The following is a 20,538-nucleotide window of genomic DNA, read 5'->3' as shown; positions in this document are numbered from 1 at the left end:
GAACAATCAACAGAAGAGAAAATTTTAAGTCCTGAAGGTTGTGAAGGAACTGCAGAAGCTGCAAGTCCTGGCAACTGTGGTGCAAACAAAAGAGTAACTGAAGAGGGTTGCTACACCAACGAGAGCTGAGGCACGAATGAGCTAAGGTACCAATGGGAGCTGAGGCACTGATGGGAACTGTGGCGCCAATGAAAACTCAGGCGCCAAAGGGAGCTCTTGTGATAGGGAGTGCTTCAGTGCTGTAATGATATGTAATATCAATTCCATGATAAAAAGAAATGTAATATATTCCTTAGAATAAATGCATAACTCCGAATCAGGTCACAGGTCGAACAGGAAAGAAACGCCCAACCAACACATGAACGAAACCCTCCTCTTGCTCTGGGAACCTACTTTTGCTCCCATGAGAACTAACTGAATATAATGAATCAACTTAACCTAAAACGAGGTGTTTGTTCGTGCACATGTATGTCTGTTAGGTTTGTAAACTATTCCACTGTATATTACTTTGTAATACTTCACTTCTTCGTCCTCCAACTCTCTAGGAAGCATTACCACTCTCTTCTGAAAAGTATATCTCAAGATGTAACCTACTCAGAAAATATACTTATTTTTGGTTAACTTCTGTGTTTTCCTGACATCCTTCTATTGTGCTAAGATGAAGAGAAGAAATTGAAGAGTATCCCCTTACCTGCCTGCAGAGAGAGAGAGATTTTTAAAACATCTCCAGACACACTGCTGTTTGCATTTGCAAACCATTCAATTACCAACCGAGGACTGTGTACGGACACTTAAATTATAAGTGAGTCCAGGCCCCTAACATACGCACTGATGGGCGCCTCAGTCTCTTGGAGACTAGAAGCCAATGAATGCACAGACACTGACAGACACTCAGGTGCACGGCACTTCTTAGGCCTAGAAGAAAGTTCAGCAGGCACTGGATAATCTGACACTGATACAGGAGCTTCTTCTAGGGCAGACACAAACACATTACTCTGAGCCTCTACGGACTCAGAAACCTTAAGTACAGCTGACGAGCAAGAAGCAGGAGGAGTACCTGGAATCAATAAACACTCAGATACTGTCCTCAGTGCAGGAACACTTAATGGTACAAAACTAGATTGATCTAAAGAAGATTTTCTGGGCATAGACTGTCCTTCCCCAACATGAACTTCCTGGGAAAAACGTTCGGGATCGTCCTAGAAACTACATGACGGGCGTTGCTTAGTAGGAAGATCACAGGTCTTCTTGGAAGGCACAGGAAAAAGCAAATCTGTCCTCACTCGTCTTTTCAATGGACGAAATTCATCTGCAAAGCGCCACTGGTGCCTGGCCATCAATTCTTCTGCGCTAGACACACTCAAGGAAAGACAAGAGACAAGACACTTCCTTAGAGATGCCTTCCCAGCGGCACTCTGTCGAGACCTGGGATACTACAACAGGATCAACCAAGGGGGGTGACTACCTGTGGGCAGACCCCATGACCCCCCTTGGGCTACCAGTAGGGCCCCTCCCAGGTTTAGTGGAGGATGACAGGGACCTTTGCCTAGGACGAGCAACCACCTCCTCCACTGCACTGGTACTTGCACTAACACTTTCATCAATTTTGCCTACCTTATCCATGAGAACTTTGACTGAAGCTTCCAATTGTTCCATGGCCTGCAACAGCATAGAAAATTTCTGATCTACTCACAATTCGAGGCTAGCAATGGGATCGGGTTTGGGTGCAAGGGAGCCAGGGCAAGGTTAGGATTGAGTTGTAAAACTTGAGACAAGGGAACAAGTGACCACCTACAACTAGCCATAACAGCTGCTTTCCTCTTTTTTTTCCTCTTTTTTATCTCCTTAAAGCTCATTCATATGAGAGTTTAGTCTTCCACACCTTATCCTCCCAACTCTGAAAATCGTTACAAATTAGAATGTGGGTCACAACAAGCTTTAATTAGCCTAGCTTTACAGCCTTTGCTGTAATACCTTATGTTTTGTGTATAGTATCAGACATCGCTGGCTACTAATGTAAATAAAGTCTAAGCCTAAATTGAGACAAAACCAAGTCAAAAGTGAAATACGTACTGGATTCCTGATAATAGCTAATCAATCCCAAAACGGCTCGGCTACCAAAGGTAAGAGTACTTCACCAAATGCAAGAGACATTGACTTAGAAGATTCTACCAGGTTCAAAATTCCACTGCTGGTAACCACTGTTATGGTCATAAGTCGGGAGAAGCAACTGATTTGATTTACTGGGTTGGTTCCTCGCTATCCCAGTAGTGGGTGAGGTGGTCGCCTCACCAGAACAAAATGGTAGCACTATCACAAATTTCAAAATTCTAGCTGCCGACAGATAAGTGAAATTATAGCTATGTAATTACTTGGTAAGTTGCATACATAGTAAGCAAGGACATATATGAATACAAAATAAAATTACCAAAGCAAGAAGAACAAAATTCACATAAAACACTACAAATTAATGAGCCAAGACACTTACATATAGCTGATTGAACAAAGCCTTTAAGGGGGCCGGCCAGCTAATGCCATTCTTTAAGGACAGGACTTTGATATTCATAACATTTAATAAGGTGACTTGGGACATCTCCAAACCGCATATTGATTTTCACCTCTGACCTTCGGTTTTGTGACGCCAGGGCAATTTATCCCGAAAATAACCATTTTTCAAATTCTATCTCCTCCCTTGATATTAAATATTAAGACCTGGGATTACTAATCAAATCAGTTTTTTTTTCTAAAAGTCATTTTTTTGCTAGATATGAATTTTTCAATATGGTAAAAAAAATACAGGCGGTCCCCGGGTTACGACGGTTCCGGCTTACGACGTTCCGAGGTTACGACGCTTTTTCTTAAATATTCAATGGAAAAATCCGTCCTGGGTTACGACGCTTGTTCCGAGGTTACGACGCTGACGCTTCCGACGCTCCAAGTTAACGACACTTTTAAAAAACGCATACTATGATAAAAATCCTTTATAGTTTAGCACAGTATATTAATAAAAATAAGTTTCTGGTTAGATTACAACAAAAATTTTGAGGTTATGATTTTCGACACTTTTTATGTCGTATTTTTCGATGTATTTTAGTGACGCCTCATATGCGGAACTAGTTTCCGAGCGAATGAATACATAATAGCTTGCGGTGCACAAAGTTTACATATAACAGTCCAAAAGTGCAAATAATGAAAAAATCATTGCTTGTTTCCAGTAATAACAACAAAACTAAGTTTCTGGTTAGATTACAATGCAAATTCCAAGTATCCAAAGAGAGACATTATCCAGTAATTTGATCAGAGAGAGAGAGAGAGAGAGAGAGACGCGAGAGAGAGAGAGAGAGAGAAGGAGGAGTAGATTAAGGAGAGAGACGAGAGAGAGAGAGAGGCGTCTTTCGACGCTCCGAGTTAAGGACAGAGAGGTGTTCGTTTCATTAAACGGCCTCTGACCCATGCCAGTAAATGTTTTGTTGATACTAATAATATAAGCCTATTTAAAGATACGTTTACTTTAATTAGTCTATATGATACGTAAATAGTAATCAACTGTTCTTGTAGCCCTCAAGATTTGGCAAAATCGAAGTATCCAAAAAGAGACATTATCCAGTACACTGGAACCTTGACATACAAATTTAATTTGTTCCGTTACCATCGTCGTATACAAAACAGTTGTCTCAAAGCATTTTTTTTCCCATTTAAAATAATGTAATATGTATTAATCCGTTCTAGCGCTATGAAACCACACCTAAACACAGCTAAATTACATATAATATGCACAATTTATACACAAATAAACGAGTAATAACACACATAATGATAAAATAACATAGCAATGTGATAAATGATAATAAATGTTAATAAAATCAATTAAAAAAAAGAAAGGAATTTTACTTACCACAACGAAAGATGACGTGAGGCCAGCAGGGGGAGGAGGTAGGGAAGGGTGGCAGGGAACGATTTGTTCTCTTTTTATTTACGTATGTACACTAATAACTACGTAATAAACACAAATGAAATAACATTGCTAAACTAATTTTTATTTATTTTTTTTAATCAGTTCGTAGTTTAGAAATAATGGTGATGCCTTTGGAAGGTTTTTATAGCTTCCTTCTGCTTGATGATCGTGGATCTTGTAGAAGGATTTCGACCATACTCGTTTGCCAAATCGACTATACGAACGCCACGTTCATGCTTTGCTATAATTTCATGTTTTGCTTCCATCGAAATAATTTTCTTGGGTTTTTTCTTATCACCTGCTTTGTCTTTAGCTTTGAGACCCATGGTTAATAATAAAATAGACAAAATAACACAAAAAATAGGCGCAAATACAACGAACTAAACAACGTGGTGTTAACATGCAGCACCAACAAACAAACAGACTGAACGCCATTTATCGGTCGCCTATACAACTAACACTCATCGCAAAATCGTCATCTCAATATTTTTGTTGTATATCAAAGCTTATATTTTCGCAAATTTTCTGTTGTATCTCTAAACATTCGTATATTAGGGCAATCGTATGTCAAAGTTCCAGTGTAATTGATCAGAGAGAGAGAGAGAGAGAGAGAGGAGAGAGAGAGAGAGAGAGAGAGAGAGAGAGAGAGAGAGAGAGAGAGAGAGAGAGAGAGGCCTTGGCAACAATGGTCTTGGGGATTGACGTAACGTTTATTTTCTGAACAGATAGGACAGAGAAGTGTTCGTTTCATTAAATGGCCTCTGACTCATGGCAGGAAATGTTTTGTTGATACTAATATATAAGCCTATTTAAAGATACGTTTACTTTAATTAGTCTATATGATACGTAAATAGTAATCAGCTGTTCTTGTAGCCCTCAAGATTTGGCAAAATCACTCCAGGTTGTACATAAAACTTCAAGAATGTAGTGTCACCAGAGGATTACAATAGTTTTTACCTTCAAGAACCAGCATTCTTTTATGAAAATAACTCCAGGTTGTACATAAAACTACAGGAAACAACATGTAGTGTAGTAAACAAAGGATTACAAGTAAGGTTTTTATAACTTTTTATTAGTTTAAGACATATTTCCAAGCGTTGTTCTGGCTTACGACGATTTTCGGCTTACGACGCGTCTCAAGAACGGAACCCCCGTCGTAACCCGGGGACTTCCTGTAAACCCTATAAATTAGGAAAAGAAAAAAAAAAAAAAAAAAAAAAAAAAAAAAAAAAAAAAAAAAAAAGACGAAACAAAATTTGGAAAAAAGGGCTTCATTTGATTGTTCTATAATGTCTTTCTGAGTAATATACCAAATTCCAATGTTATAGCTTTAAAACTAAGTGAGGAGAAGATAGGTTTTGAAGGTCAATAACTATAGTTTTGAGATATGGGCGTTCAAAGTTTTTCTTCGTATTTTTATAACGACAATGTTAATAAATGATTATTATGAATGTATATTTCTTTTCTGTGTATTATTAAACCAAAACTATTTTATTTATCATAATTTAATCATAAATGATGATCCCTTTGCTCACATATCGTAGCTTGGGGCACTGCGTCAGGCAAGACGGGGCACTCCTTCCTACGCAACTCTCTCCCTCTCCTTCACTAACTCGGCTTATTACAGCGAATTTTCTTCTTCTGTATGTTACCTAGATGTTTTCCTAGTATTTTCCGTTTTGGCATGATGAAATTCTTGCCGAAACAAAAATAAACAAACGTAAATGCAAGAGAATGTCAAGAGGTGAAATTCGAAGTTGTACTCTCTTTTTACAAAGACAATGCTAATAAATCATGGTTATTATGAATTTCATATTCCTTTTTGGGTATTAATAAACCAAAACTATGTTATTTATCATAAATTAAGATCCCTTTGCTCATAGATCGTAGCCGGGGGGACAGTGTGACGTGTGCTTCAGGCAAGAAGGGCGCGTTTACTTACTACGCAACCCTCCCCCTCTCTCTTCACTACTTACTCTAATATCACATATATTATGATATCCTGTAATCATATTAGAGCAAATTTTCTTCATCTTTATGTTAGCGAGATGTTTTCCTTGTCTTTTCCTCATTGGCATGATGAAATTCTTGCCCATTATTATTATTATAAAAGTAGTTTTACCAGACCACTGAGCTGATTTTCAGCTCTCCTAGGGCTGGCCCGAAGGATTAGATAAAATGCCAGGTCTAGCCCTTAGGCCAGAACTGGGACCAAATTGGTCATTCAGGATAAATAAAAAAAATTGCACAAAGGCAAACGCTTTCATACTAGAACACACACACAATAAATACATTTACTCATGTTCCCTTACATACATACTAAAACGGTATATTAAAATTCGGAATTAAGTTTTAAATTTTTTAAATTTTGTTTTAAAATTCACTAAAAAAACTTATATTTTATCAATTAAATTGCAGTTCCTCAGAAAAGTCAAAATTGGAACTACTGAAAATGTAAAAGATTCTGTCAAAATTTCTTTTATTGTTTTATTTCCAAAAGTTGACAGTCTCTGCTGGTCATACTTTGGACACTCGCACAAGACATGTCTGACTGTTACCAACTCCTTGCACTCTGAACACTCTGGAGCAGGGGGTCCGCGTGGGTGCTCTCAAGTGCCCGTGCTGTCAGACGAGTGTGGCCTATACGGAGGCGTGTCAGGATTACTTGAGCATGTCTCTCTCTTTGATATGCTGAACTCCATTTGTTAACATCCTGTTTTATTTGTTTTAATTTATTATTTTCAGGCTCTTCAGCCCATACGTTTTGCCATTTATTTACAATTATTGTTTTTTATATATCTTATATAATCACTGGTGGGGATGTTTACATTTGCTTTTATCATTTGGACTGCTTCTTTAGCTGCTTTATCAGCCTCTTCATTTCCTCTTATCCCCACATGAGCAGGGATCCAACATATTTCAATATTTTTGCCATTTTTATATAATTTGTGGAGTTCAAATTGAATTTGCTGTACAATATTATTTTTTGAATTGTAATTCTGAAGAGCTTCTATGGCACTTCTCGAGTCACTAAAAATCACAAAATTATTAATTGAAGTTTGCTTTATAATTTTGATAGCTACTTTAATTGCACACAACTCTGCTGTGAAGACTGAGCATGATTGGGTAAAGAAAATGATATGTTTGTTCTGCGATATAGCTTGCATATCCTACGCCATGTTGCGATTTGGACCCGTCGGTTATATATTGCATAATGTGAACTTTTTTGTCTTATATGTTCTATGGTTTTTTGTTTATGGTGTTCTGGGGTATATACGGAACTTTTTGATAAATATTTCAAGTGAGTGCAAGTCTTTACCTTTTAATCATAGTCAATGAGGTGGTAACTTTACTATTGGAGGTACTTGTATATTTATATTTTAATGCTCGAACAGTCTATTAGTTCTAATTGGGAAAGGTGGTGAATGATTGTTTATAAAGACATCCCTTAACTCAAATAGACTTTTAGTTGGGTGAATCACTTGCCTTGATTCTTAATGCACTTTCATGGTTATGAATTCTCTATGGAGGGATAGTGGCAGTTCGCCGCATTCAACTTGTACAGAGGAGACTGGCGAGGATCTAAATGCTCCTGTGCATAGTTCTTAGGCCTTCGTTGTGAATTGGGTCTAATATTTTCAGTGCTGCTTCTGAAGCTGACCCGTATATTTCACTTCCATAATCAATAATTGATAGCACTGTTGCTTTATAAAGTATAGTAAGAGTATGTCTATCAGCTCCCCAATTTGTGTGAGAGAGTTTTTTAATTAGGTTTAATGCTCTTTTGCATTTTGATTTTATGTAAGTTATATGGGTTTTCCAGTTGAGGTGTGCATCAAATATTAAACCTAAAAATTTTGCAGTTTGGCTAATTGGTATATTATGGTTTCTCATTTTTAATTCTGCTTCTTCACCTTTTTTTCCAAATTTTACTTTTATAAAAAATGACCGCTTGGGTTTTTTCTATGGAAAATCTAAATCCTACTGATGAGGCCCATTCATCTATTTTTATTATAGTTTTATTAATAATTCTTTCTGCCATGTTTTATGCGTGATGCTGTGTAATATATTGCAAAATCATCCATATACAAATTACTCTTAATTCCAACCGGTAGCATGTTACTGATGTTGTTAATTGCCATGTGAGTACCACTAAGGACGCTACCTTGTGGTACTCCATTTTCAAGTGGAAATATTTTGGAAAAAACATTATCTATTCTCACCTGAAAAGTGCGGTCAGTCATAAAGTTTTTAATAAATTTAGGAAGATGGCCGCGGATGTTATTATGTAAGATTTTAATATTGCATACCTCCATGATAGTGTCGTATGCCTTTTGAATGTCAAAAAAGACAGCTATTTGTAATTGTTTTCTTTCAAATCCTCTACGTATATGGTCTTCCAAACTACACAGAGAATCTAATGTAGACCTATTACGTTGTGAACCAAACTGTGTAGGACTTAAAATTTTATTTTCACGAATGTGCCATGTAAGTCGTGCATTTACCATTTTCTCCAATCAACTTGCATATACAACTTGTTAATGAGATAGGTCTATAATTATTCACATTACTAGCATCTTTTCCTGGTTTGGGTATAGGAATTATTATTGCATTTCGCCATTTGTCTGGAAACAAGTTTTGGAGCCATAAATGATTGTAAATTTTAATAAGTATGATTTTGCCAAAGGTGCGTAGGTGGCAAAATCATCTCAAAGCAAACATCATCTCCTCCAGGGGCAGATTTATTACTGTTCAAGAGAGCATATTCTAACTCTTCCATATTGAACTTTTTATTATAATATTATATCTTCCTTTGTCTCAAAATTTAGTATAATAGACTCTGCTTTGTTTTTTTACTTTTTTAAAATGTTTGTCTAGATTTTCGTCACTACTTATTTTGGCAAAACTTGCCCCAAGTATGTTACTTATTTCGAAGGGATCTAAAATTTTATTTCCATTATCTAATATAGCTTGTCTGGGTGGTCTAAATGTTTGTTCCATTTATTTTTCTGAATTTTTCCCATACTTTTTGAATGGATGTTTCGCTTGTTATTTCTGACACATAGGACCTCCAAGATATTATTTTTTACCTTTATTACTTCTTTTCTAAATTTGACTGATATTTATTATATAAAGGTTTTAATTTTACATCTATTTCTAATAGTAAAATTGTCATTTTAATATATTTTCTTCTGTGAATGGTTTTGATTTATAACTTTATTGAATCTTCTTTGTTTAGAGTACTAACCTTCTTGCTAAAGAGTGTTTTTTCTCGTTACTAATTCAGTTAGATCATCTGACCACCAGGGGACTTTTAAGTTTTTTATTATGGGTTTTGAATGAGGAAAGCTTTGTCTGCTGCCTTTTTAATGAAGGACACAATGAAATCTTTTCGTCTCATTGTGATTTCTCAAATAATCATACGGCGGTATTTTATCGGTATGAAAGTAAAATATGTCCCATCTGCTTTTTGCATGTTGTAATGTGGAGAATATGGTTTGGTTCATTATTTAATAGGATATTATTATGGGAAAATGTACTGATAGGAGTCATCACATATATTCCAATCTAGTCTGTCAACTATATTGTTGAAACAAAGGGTGACATCTACTGTGGAAAATGTTCCATGGGTTCTGGAATAATATGTATTTTACTTCGCTGTCATTCAGACAACAAAGATTATTAGCGTTCATTAAGGTTTTCTATTTTGCTCCATCTTTATCTGGAGTAATGTTGTTATAGTCCCATATTGAGTTATGCGCATTGAAATCTCCTACAATTAATATTGGATTCTTAAACTCTTTTATTATTTTCTGTAATTTGTTTAAATCATACTTTTTATTAGGCTGATTGTATAAGTTAATTATATCAAACACATTATTTTCTATTTTTACTGTAATCGCTGAAAATTTTGCAATTCAGTGTAATCTATATGTAATTTGTCGTATATAATTTTTATTATGGACATATATTGCTGTTCCTAAATTATTTTCATTTTCCTGTGATGTTGTAGCTAATAGATATTTACCTATTTTTGGAACACGTTTTCCTATGTGTTGTATACATATAATCATTGGTTCATGTTCGCTAATAAGTCGTTGGACTTCCCCTAAGTGCATTCTCGTTAATAATCCTTTATATTCCATTGAATTATATAACGATTGAATGGTGTAATATAAGTGGTTCAAATTACCTAGATTATTAAAGCTGATATTTTCCTAAAATTTTTTATAAGTTAATTTGTATTTTTGTAGGTCTTGATTCATTTTTTGTTGTAGTTTGAATCTTACTTTCGTTAACTGTTACTTTTTTACTATCTTGATTTGTGATTTTTCCATTTTGATTTTCTTTAGAATATTATCTACAACACTGATGTGTTTCTTTTTGTAATATTCTAAGTGTTCAATACACATACAACCTTCTTCATGAGATTTGATATTTGTTTTTTCCTTACTCCTATTCCTCATGAAATTTCTTATGGTGTTGGTTAGGCTGTCTTTAGTTATAGTCTTATTTTTGTGGCACATTGCTATAAGCATTTTACTGCAGCCGCATGTATCTTCATGTTTCTCAGTTTGTTGTTTTTCCTTGTTTTTTCCTGTGGCGCCTATAATTGGTGATGGTTGAATTTCTTCGTTTTCACTGTAGTGACCTGTATTTTGGTTTTCCATTTCATCTGAATTTTGTGATTCGGTTCCTAGAGGTACTATTGTTACTATGGGAGACAGTGGAATATTAGTGTTTTGTTTCTGAACTTTAGCTTTCGGCGAGATTGGTGGGTTATTTATCTTTTTACAGACTTGTTTGGTGGAATTAGGTGGGGTCTTATCCAGTTGCCTCTTTCGAGTAGTAGTATCTGTTTTTTTCACATTCTTGTGATTTTAATTCTTCTTTGTTTTCCTCTAGTCATTATCTATTTCAATTTCCCGATAAAGAGCTAAATCGATTTTCCACAGTCGTAATATATGTATGTTTTGAAGAGTTCTTTTCATCTTGTATTTTTTGTGGTGGTATTTCTTTATTCTCAGTTCTGGTATTGCTTGACTTTGAGGTGTCTGCATACCTAAATTTCTTCTTAGCCTGGGTCATTTAATCCTCTCACTTTCAGTTCTAACTTTGCTTCTCTTATCGTCATTCCAGTTCGTTCTTGTAGTAATTTAAGTTCTGTATTGTAGATATAGAACGCACATACAATTTAGATCTGGCATGATGTTCTAATCCACAATTTACGCATTTGGGTTGGCCACAGTCCCAGCGTGTTTTATGGTCCTGCGAGCTGCAAAAGGCACATCTATAAATATTCCTGCACTTAATTGCTGTATGACCATATTTGCAACAGTTCTTGCATTGCATAGGTTTAGGAACATAAGGTCTTAGTTCCCTATTTAATCCTAGCATTTTAATTTTTAAGGGTAAGGTTTGGCCACTGAACTTTATCTTGGCTATTTGATAGTTTGACTTTTTGTCTTTCCTGCTTGGGACCTCATATACTTCGCAGTCTTCAACATTATTGTAACCTTTTCTTTAATGAATCTAAAAGTATTAATCTATCTAATGTTTCATCCTCAAGATTTGGTACTACTACTGTGCCTTGCACACTGTTCATTGTATCATGCCTTGTAACCTTTATATTTATGTTATCTATATTTTTATACATTGATAATTTTCTGATTGGTTTTTTGGTTGTTGTTTCAACCAACCATTCCTTTTTTTAATTTGTCTTATGCTCATCTCTTGCGATGGGCATCGATTCAATAGGTAATTTTCTAATTTTAATAAAGATATATCTTTGTCAGCTTCTAAGTTCAAAAACCTTGACCAGTTTGACTCCCCAAAGAGAGAATCAAAGTGAATCAAGGTTGGGTCCTGGCGATATCTATTTTCTTTTGGGTTTATTGTATGGTAATAATGTCTTAATACCCACTCTGATTTATTTTCATTATTTGAGTTATCCTGAGAACAGTCCATTGCCATGCCATAAGTCGTTGTGAGGTTAATTTTTTTCTCCATATATAATATTTATTTAAAAAATTTCATCCAGGATGAGGTCCCGTCACCAAGGAGGCCCAACCGGGGGAGGGCAATGCCGTTACACACACTGGTAACTGCCCTGGGTCCCTCACCTGGATATACGCCATACCCACCCCACAGAGCCTTAAGGGTCGTCAGTCCCATGAGATCGGACCCAGCACTGTGGGCATGGCTTGACTTAAAAATTTCCCCTCGCTCAACCACGTCAGGTACTCTAGTTTTACGGGTGGAGAGGCATGCCATCCAACTCCACCCTCCATCAAGTTAAAAGAGCTGTCAATTCAATAGTCCAAAACCATGCCAGGGTCGTCAACGAAAGAAGGAGGGAAAGGGGAAAATTTATAAGGAGGAGGAGTAAAGGAGTTAAAGGTCCCAATGTTCAGTTGGATCCACAGCAGAGAGAGTAGGCGTAAAGGGGCATACTCCCTCTGCAGTGGATCCCTAAGCCCCCCACCTCGTCAAGGAGTTGGGATCAGGGGGAATTCTTGCCCAAACATAGATAAAGCATATGTAATAGCAAGCGAATGTCAGAGGTGAAACTCGAACGTGTAGTCTACTTGAAGTCTGTGCTCCTACTGATCATGGTTGAACTTGATACTTCCCTCTGCAACCCACAGAATCTCTACAGATGCCATTTCTTACAATTTCTTTGACAATTATTATCAAAATTTACGATAACAGAAGAAATATTGCATTTACTTGTACGGATGAATGTTTTGGGCTTATTGAGTTATGTTTACTAATTACCCTGTAACTACAAAAGTAAGAGGAATTTTGACAAAATATTTTGTATACGTATTCTCAATTACCATATGAAGCTCCATGAATTTTTTCATGACTTTGGATTTTTCGCTCTATACCACCATATACATATAGGGGTTCCGGCCGGCCCCCTAACACTGGTTTTCATTATAATATGTAAGAAAAGATAAACTGATTGCTACTGTTAAAAAGTAAATCTGATTTCAGATTACAAGAAAAGTAAAAAAAAAAAAAGAGGAAAATTGAATGCTAATGAAGGAAGCTTTTTCCAAACAGCCAATACACAAACTGGGGGGTGGGGGTGGATTTTGATACAGTAATGAGAATTCTAACTACTATCTACCAATGGGTCAAGAGGATCTCTGCATGATTTTGAAGTGTCTGGTGACATTAAGATGGCAAATGAGGGCTCTATATGATAAGTTAGTGCTGTGATCAAACAAAGTATTTATTGGACATGGTACTTGCATTGAATTAACTTGTACATAATGCAAGCAACTAGCTTTAAAGTTGCTTCTGGGCTATCCTATTACATTACTCTGCAAGAAAAAACTAATCACAGTATTATACTATGAGCATTACCTTACTTTATCTCTAGCAGTGAGAATAATATTAGGATCATTGATAAGTGTGAGAAGTGTGTGAGGTGCACAAAGCTCATTCACCACCCAAGCCCATTCTATGGCTCCATTGCAATCTTGATTCTCATGAAAGGATGTGGCATCTTCGATTGGTAAACCGAAAAGTGATGACACACTCTTCAAAGGCACAATGTCTTCCTGCAAAAGGAATATACTATATATGTACTACTTGTATAGAAAGTGAGCAAATAGTGGTCCAGTTAAGTATATCTTAGTTTTACCAGATCACTGAGCTGATTAATAGCTCTTCCTAGGGCTGGCCCGAAGGATTAGATATTTTTATGTGACTAAGAACAAATTGGTTACCTAGCAACGGGACCTACAGCTTATTGTGGGATCTGAACCACATTGTATCGAGAAATTAATTTCTATCACCAGAAATAAATTCCTCTGGTTCCGCGTTGGCCGAGCCGAGAATCGAACTTCGGACCACCAGGTTCGTAACTGAGCGCGAAATGCACTCGGCCAACGTGGAACTAATAGTGGTCCAAAACATGTTTGTCAATACAGGCAGTCTTGGGTTATTGGAGGGTGTTCCGTTTCTGATGGCTTGATAAGCGAAAATCACCAATATCGGTGATTTTCAGCTATTTTGGGGCTTATAGCACCAATAACTGGTTAATGGCACTTCTGTTCAATATGCATAGGCATCAATAACCAGAAATCAGCGCATTATGGTGCCAAAAATTGCCGGTTTACAGATCTAGACAAGTGCCATGGAACCACATTGCCAATAACCAAGTCCGCCGATAACTGGGGACTGCCTGTATTGTATTAATTATCCATTTTCTATGGTATTTGGAGTTGAACTCTGAAGTGCGAAATGTAAGCTCCATATGAATAATCGTTTAAATACTAACTATTGACTAAGTCTTTCACTCAAGGATACATTGTTTTGTTAGCATTGTTTGAAATTTAAGACATGCCTGTGCATAAAAGCTTAACCAAGGATTTAAATACTGAACCTCATAAAAAAACCTCTTTGACTAAGGCATAATACCCTATGCTTGATAATCATACTATTTGAAAAGTAAAAGAACACTGGACTTAAAATTAATAATGCCTCTTTGGGCATAACATTTTCCAATGTGGAGGAGTGCTTGTAGTACATTAATTTTCTGCTAATCCTAATTACTGCACACTAAACCAACAATGAAAAAAGGAAAACATATCTGGTTTCTAAATTCATACATGGTCAAAACAGATACATCAGCATATAAATTTTTAAGGAACAAGTTGGCACTTTCATGAAACAGTAAGAATGTATGTACAACCTTTAAAAATACTGATCAAATCAATCATACAATACAGTTAGTAGTACCTCTTCTGCATGCAAAATACTTTAATAATGAAAAAAAGTCTGATCAACAATTTCAAGTAACACACCTCAGAACTCTCAATAATTCTGGACCAAAAGATATTAGCAAAACCCTTTGAAGCAGATGATGTTACGACAGCATAGGTAGAATTTATATGAGCTTGTGGCCGGATCTTCAAAAGCAGTGCTTCTTTCACTGCCGACTGTGCTGATCGCTTTCCTTTAAGTACTTTTACAGCTACACACTTTCCTTGAATCAAAACACCACTAACATTAAAGAATGCAAACTACGATATGCAGTGAATCATTACGAAAAACAAAACTAAATCATACCTTTAAAATGTCCAAGTTTAACGACTCCAAACCCACCTCGGTTGATAACACTTCCTACTGGCTTCAAAATTAGATTCCTGTAACCTAAAGTTGCTTCCCTTTTTAGTATATTGTTGCTAAAAGTATTACTGTTACCATAAAGTTCTGATCCACTGAGTCTTTTATGATGATGAAAGGAATGGCCATGCAGCTGCCATGACTGTGGGGTCAACGGCTGAGAGACAAAGCTACCAAGCTTGTCTTTTTTAAGTACTCTGCTGGGTTGCACTTCAAGAGAAAATCGTCGTCTGTAAAACAGACACCAATTCATGCATTAAAACTCTGCGCATAAAGACTCTGAATAACTAATAATTAGTGCTAATTTTTATATAAACATACTTATTGCTGAAAAATCAAAGCAGAGGAGCTAAAAGACTAAATATCAAGATAAATCAACAAGATATTCAGTTAAAACTGATCATAAAAATAATAATAATTTTCAAGATAAAATTAATCATACTTAGATCCTTACCTATTGTTAAAGTTAGCTTTATCTGCACACCATTAGGTGGGATCACAATTTAAAAAAATTAAAACACAATAGGCTAACCCACTGGGATTGTCTCAGTTTTGTAATCACCTGTTCCCATCAGATGGTGCTGGAACGTTTACCGCCAGTTCAGATTTCTTCATGACCATCATACAATGTGGGGAGGCTGGGTGGATTTTCACTAACAGTAGATTAGTATCCCAAAAAATTATTTCTGGGCTCAGCCGTGTCGCTCCCGTGAAATATGTCTGCTTTAGCACTATTTCTAGTAAAATATTGCTATAATACCAGAGAACTGCTAAATTGGACATGTCAGAAGCCTCTGACTCGCTCACCTATATAAAAGGTGTCGGTATAAAACTGGGGCGAGTGTTAAACACTACCACAGCAACCCCTCCAATTAGCCTTTTCCTCATCAAAAGACCCTAAATACGGGGAGCCGACCCATAGGTCACACCTAGCTACCCCGTTGAAGGCGGCTGTGACGACATACTTTTCGATAGCCATTCCGTGTTTCAAACGACGTTTCGAATATTACTATTTGTTCTTTTATTTTTTTATTCTGGTTACGGATCGTCATCTACCTCTTCACCCAAGTTAAGTACTGGTTCCGCCCTTTTTCAATATTTAGGGAGTGAATTTTATTGCCTATCGTTTTGGCCTTTATTTAGGATTTTTATTAGGCGTCACTTTTAAATAGGGGGCGGGCGGCAAGTCGCCTTTACGGCTTAAAACCCTTGAATTGTATCCGATTTACGCTTGAATTGTACCGACTTCGAGTAGTCTTCCTCTCTGCTTGTAATATGTGATATTTCAGTACATGTGTATGTATATATGTATATATATGTATATATAGTATTATATTATATATATGTATGTATATATTTATTTTTATTTATTCTTGGGTGGCAGTTTTAGTCGATCCGATTTCCATTTATGTTTTGTTACTTTTCATTATTTTCACGTTTTTCACGGGGGTCTTCTTTCGAGCACGTTTCTTTGTTTCGTGCTTCGCCGTTTATCCACCGTCCTATTTCATTCAAGAATTTTCCCTTTTTTCTTTTCGTCAGCTTGCCGTTTCTTATCGTTTTGTCAGTAAGCAAGTAGTTTTTTCCCCTTTTGCGCCCACTGTTTATCGAGTGGCCTTCATTGCGGTTTTATATTTTACGACAGTTTATTTCATTTCCCCCGTGTTAAAGCATGATTTCTTTTAGCTTTAAGTAATTGATTTTATTTTGTCTATGTATATTTTTGGATGTTAGGTCGGTTAGCCTACATAGGCTATGCCTGCGTTTTCCTCGTAATCTTTTATTTGCGAGGATACGCTGATCACCGTTGATCGTCACCCCTCCGTCAGCCCTCCTTCCCTCCCCCTCCCTCACGTGGGGCCCCAGTAGTTGGGTGGCTCCTCTCGCCTCGGTTGTCGCTGACAGCCGTTCCCATCAGCAGAGGGGGGGTGTAGAGGGTCCGTCCAGGAAAAAAAAAAAAAACCCCCCTTTTAAAGGGGTTTGGTGGGTGTCGCTTCTCAGCCGACGCCGCCTCCGGAGTTTGTTGAATTGCTTTGCGTATTCAGCCTCGGCTTCCGTGGAGTTGTTGCGCTCTGCTTCTTTCAGCTTCCGGAGCTTACATCCATCCGCCTAAAACATTTCCCTCTCCGCATAAGGCGGATTTAGATTCAGGCCTCTCCGGTAGTCGTTGAGGGCTATGTTTACGGAAGTTTCTCTCGTAGGCGGAGATATTATATTTGTTATTTTATTTCTCCCTTTTATTTTCTTTTCTTTTTTGCCACGGAACTTGCGAGTTCATGTGGCCGTCCCGGGTTACTTCGTGTACCCCCACTCCGGGTCATACAGCTCCGGGTGGTTTTAATTATTTATAGTCCCCGGGACGTAAATATATGAATATATATACATATATATATTTTTTTTATTATATATTATTTTCCTTTCTTTTGCCACGGAACTTGCGAGTTCATGTGGCCGTCCCGGGTTACTTCGTGTACCCCCACTCCGGGTCATACAGCTCCGGTGTTTTAATTATTATAGTCCCCGGGACATAAATATATGAATATATATATACAAAAAAAATATATATTTTTTATATATATATTATTTCAGTTCGGCATGCTCCGGCATATGACATTATTATCATAATTAATCCTATAAGTTTGTGCAATTGTTCTCATATATTATTGCACTTACAGGCCACTCAGTGTCTGGTTTTGCCGATCTACAGGATCTGTGCAACCATGATGTTTGCCGGAACCATGCCCCCGTGCGCAGTATTGCTTTACCGGTTCCGTATATTGGCATCACGTAAACGGCTTTGCCTGCTACGACTTGTACATACAGGTTACCTGTTCGATAAGTTACCGCACTGCTTGTTCTATACATATTGTGATGGAATTATATTACACTACTTGGATTAGTGTTAAAAAAAAATGAAATAAAATAAAAAATAAATAAATAAATAAAACAATAAATAATTAATAATAATAAATAAATAAATAGATAACTAAATAAACAATTAAAATAAAATAAATAACTAAATAATAATCAAATAAATTACTATATAAATAAATAAATAAATTAAAATTTCTGTAAATTAAATTACATTAATTAATCAACATATGTAAGCATAATGTTCAAAGATTTTACTCGAAATTGACACATTCCTTGCATTACAGACAGAGCAGTCTGTTAAGCATGCTGCACTCTCCACCCTCAAGGTCTGGGTTGGAGGTTTTGGACAGAAAGTAGGGGTAGCTAAGCCTTTTTATGCTACCTCAAGATATGGCAGCCTCCCCAGCCGGGGAAAGCTGCCGGATACGTTGACCCAAAAGTCGCAGCACCAATTATCAAATAAATTCAAGATTCAGTTATGGAACAGCAAGAGGCAGAATTGCCAGACCTTGGTTTGGAAGAAGGTCTCACTTGAACTAGTGAGGATTTGCCCATTACACTAGATATGGTTACAGGTAACAGTGTTAATGAGGCTAGCCTAGTTGGTCACCGGGGTCTTTCCTCGAGTGACTCTGATTCTTCCTCTCCCTTTACTCCAAATTCCTTCATGGGTTTCACAGGAGGTTTGCCCCCTCCCAGGTCGCATTCTTCTCTGTGATTCCTAAGATTAAACGAGAAAACCTTCGGGTAAAACCTTGCTTTAAAAAGCCAATCAAGTACAGCCAAAGCCAAGGCCTGGGCAGGTTGCCAGAGGTTCATAAACACATATTAAACCTAGGATGAGATCCAAGGCCTCAAGGAGAGAACTCTTCCCATTGCCCCTCAAGTCCCATCCCTGCAACGTCTAGAGGTCGGATACCTCATAAGGTACCGTAGGGAGCGCTGGAAGGTTCCCCTTTAGTCGGCAAAGACCTGTTCAACACGAATATTTTAAATCAGGCCAGTAGTCTTGCTAGCTTAGTCAGTTCAGTCGCAGCAAGGTTTGAAAGGGTGTTTTTTAAACGTTTACGTGCACAGGACTCCCTGATTGCAGGTCTCAGACAGGAGTCGGCAGTTTCCGGCGGCACCTTCCTAGTTAATTTGGTGCAAGGTCAGAGCATGCCTGACGGGTCCACGTTCCCTCCGTTCCACCCTGGTGATTTTTGGAGGGTAGTGAACTTCGCTCCGTTTGTCAGCGGGATGTTGACTGTAGAAGGTTGTGGTACACATAGACTCGAGGATTTCTAGTTATTTCCCGAAAGGTTATGGCCACCATTTATAGCTTATGTTAGGCTTATGGAGCAGCTTCGATTAGAAAGGACAAGGTCTCCAAGGGGACTGTTATCCTTTCTAGCAATCAGGCTCATCAAGTATAGATATGGAGCCTAGAAGTGGATCTGCTCAAATACTAAGGTAACAACATGACGGGAACTCCTTACCTTTTACATCAAAGGTAGATTTACCCTTCAGGCAGTGACTCGGGAAGAGCCCCAGCTTAGCGAGCAGATTCCACATCATTGCTACCCCCAAGGTAGAGAGAGTTTGTGGGAAGTTTGCTGGCTACATTCTCGGCAGGCAAGGCTTAAGCCAAAACTGTGCAATCAACTTGTTTAGTGAGCGCCTCTGTCAGACGCACTGATCCAAGCCGGATTTGATGCTAGGACACGTCTTGCAAGGTCTCTTAACTCTCTAGTGATGAACGGAGATGGCGGTTCTGGAGTATGCTCATGACCGCTGTATAAGGTCATTGCGGAGTATGTTACTTTTAAGCATGCAATGTGCCTCGTACGGCTTTGCGGTTACTAAGAGAAATGGCAAGAAGCATGTTCTATCCGAGGCTACGATCAGGCACGAACCCAACAGCTTCTGGCCTCAATCTAGGGTGCAGATCTCTTCCAGCTTCGGCAGTAAACGAGGTTCAGAATGAGGCATCACATTTTAATCAGCATCAGATTGCGTTGGGGCATCCCTTTCAAAAGGATATTAAGAGTCTTCTTCCTCCAGTTTTAGGACTAGGAAAAGTCAAAGAAGGTACCAACCTTTCCAAGTTCCGCAACAGCACCCTGTGCTATAAGCTGTACTAATTCAGCAAGTTCCCCAACCTTCATCTTCTAAGACTCAGCCTCGGCAACAGCCTCAATTTGTCTCCCTTTCGCCGCGGCTAGCCAACAGGTTCCCCCTTTCGTCAGAGTGGAGGAAACCGGAGCCCAAGGGCGAGCTAGAGGTGTATGGTCAGGAAAGGAACCCGACCCTCATCATCTCAATGAAGTTCCTCAAATAATAGGCAGGCTGTATCTCTTTTAACATCGTTGGGAGTTCAGCAGCTGGGCGGAAAACATAGTATCTATCTATCAGCATCCAACCCAAGGTTGATGGATTACCCCAGGGACCTTCTCCAGAAGGGAGCAGTCTCCAGACAAAGAACTTAAAATTTCAAAGTCGTCTATTCAGTGTCCCAAGAAAGGGACCGACCAAAGGAGGGTGATCTTAGACTTGTCCCGTTTAAACTTGTACATTCCTTGCGACAA

At 37.7% G+C, this 20,538-nt stretch overlaps 1 protein-coding gene across 3 annotated transcripts in view; it reads right to left on the bottom strand.

Annotated features, from left to right (window-relative positions):
• The window catches only part of LOC135219892 (uncharacterized), a 173,183-nt gene that overhangs the window by 93,263 nt on the left and 59,382 nt on the right, over positions 1-20,538 (bottom strand). For 2 of the 3 annotated variants that reach the window (XM_064257049.1, XM_064257051.1), the window contains exons 5-7: positions 15,041-15,327; positions 14,776-14,957; positions 13,331-13,527 (exon numbers count right to left, since the gene is read on the bottom strand). In XM_064257049.1, coding sequence (XP_064113119.1) covers positions 13,331-13,527; positions 14,776-14,957; positions 15,041-15,327 — 666 coding nt within the window. The remainder of the gene's footprint in view (positions 1-13,330; positions 13,528-14,775; positions 14,958-15,040; positions 15,328-20,538) is intronic. The other variant, XM_064257050.1, reaches the window with a different exon arrangement.

The sequence above is a fragment of the Macrobrachium nipponense genome, chromosome 1 (assembly GCF_015104395.2).
Source record: "Macrobrachium nipponense isolate FS-2020 chromosome 1, ASM1510439v2, whole genome shotgun sequence".
Lineage (NCBI taxonomy): Eukaryota > Metazoa > Arthropoda > Malacostraca > Decapoda > Palaemonidae > Macrobrachium > Macrobrachium nipponense.
This window is presented reverse-complemented; position numbering and strand designations above follow the sequence as displayed.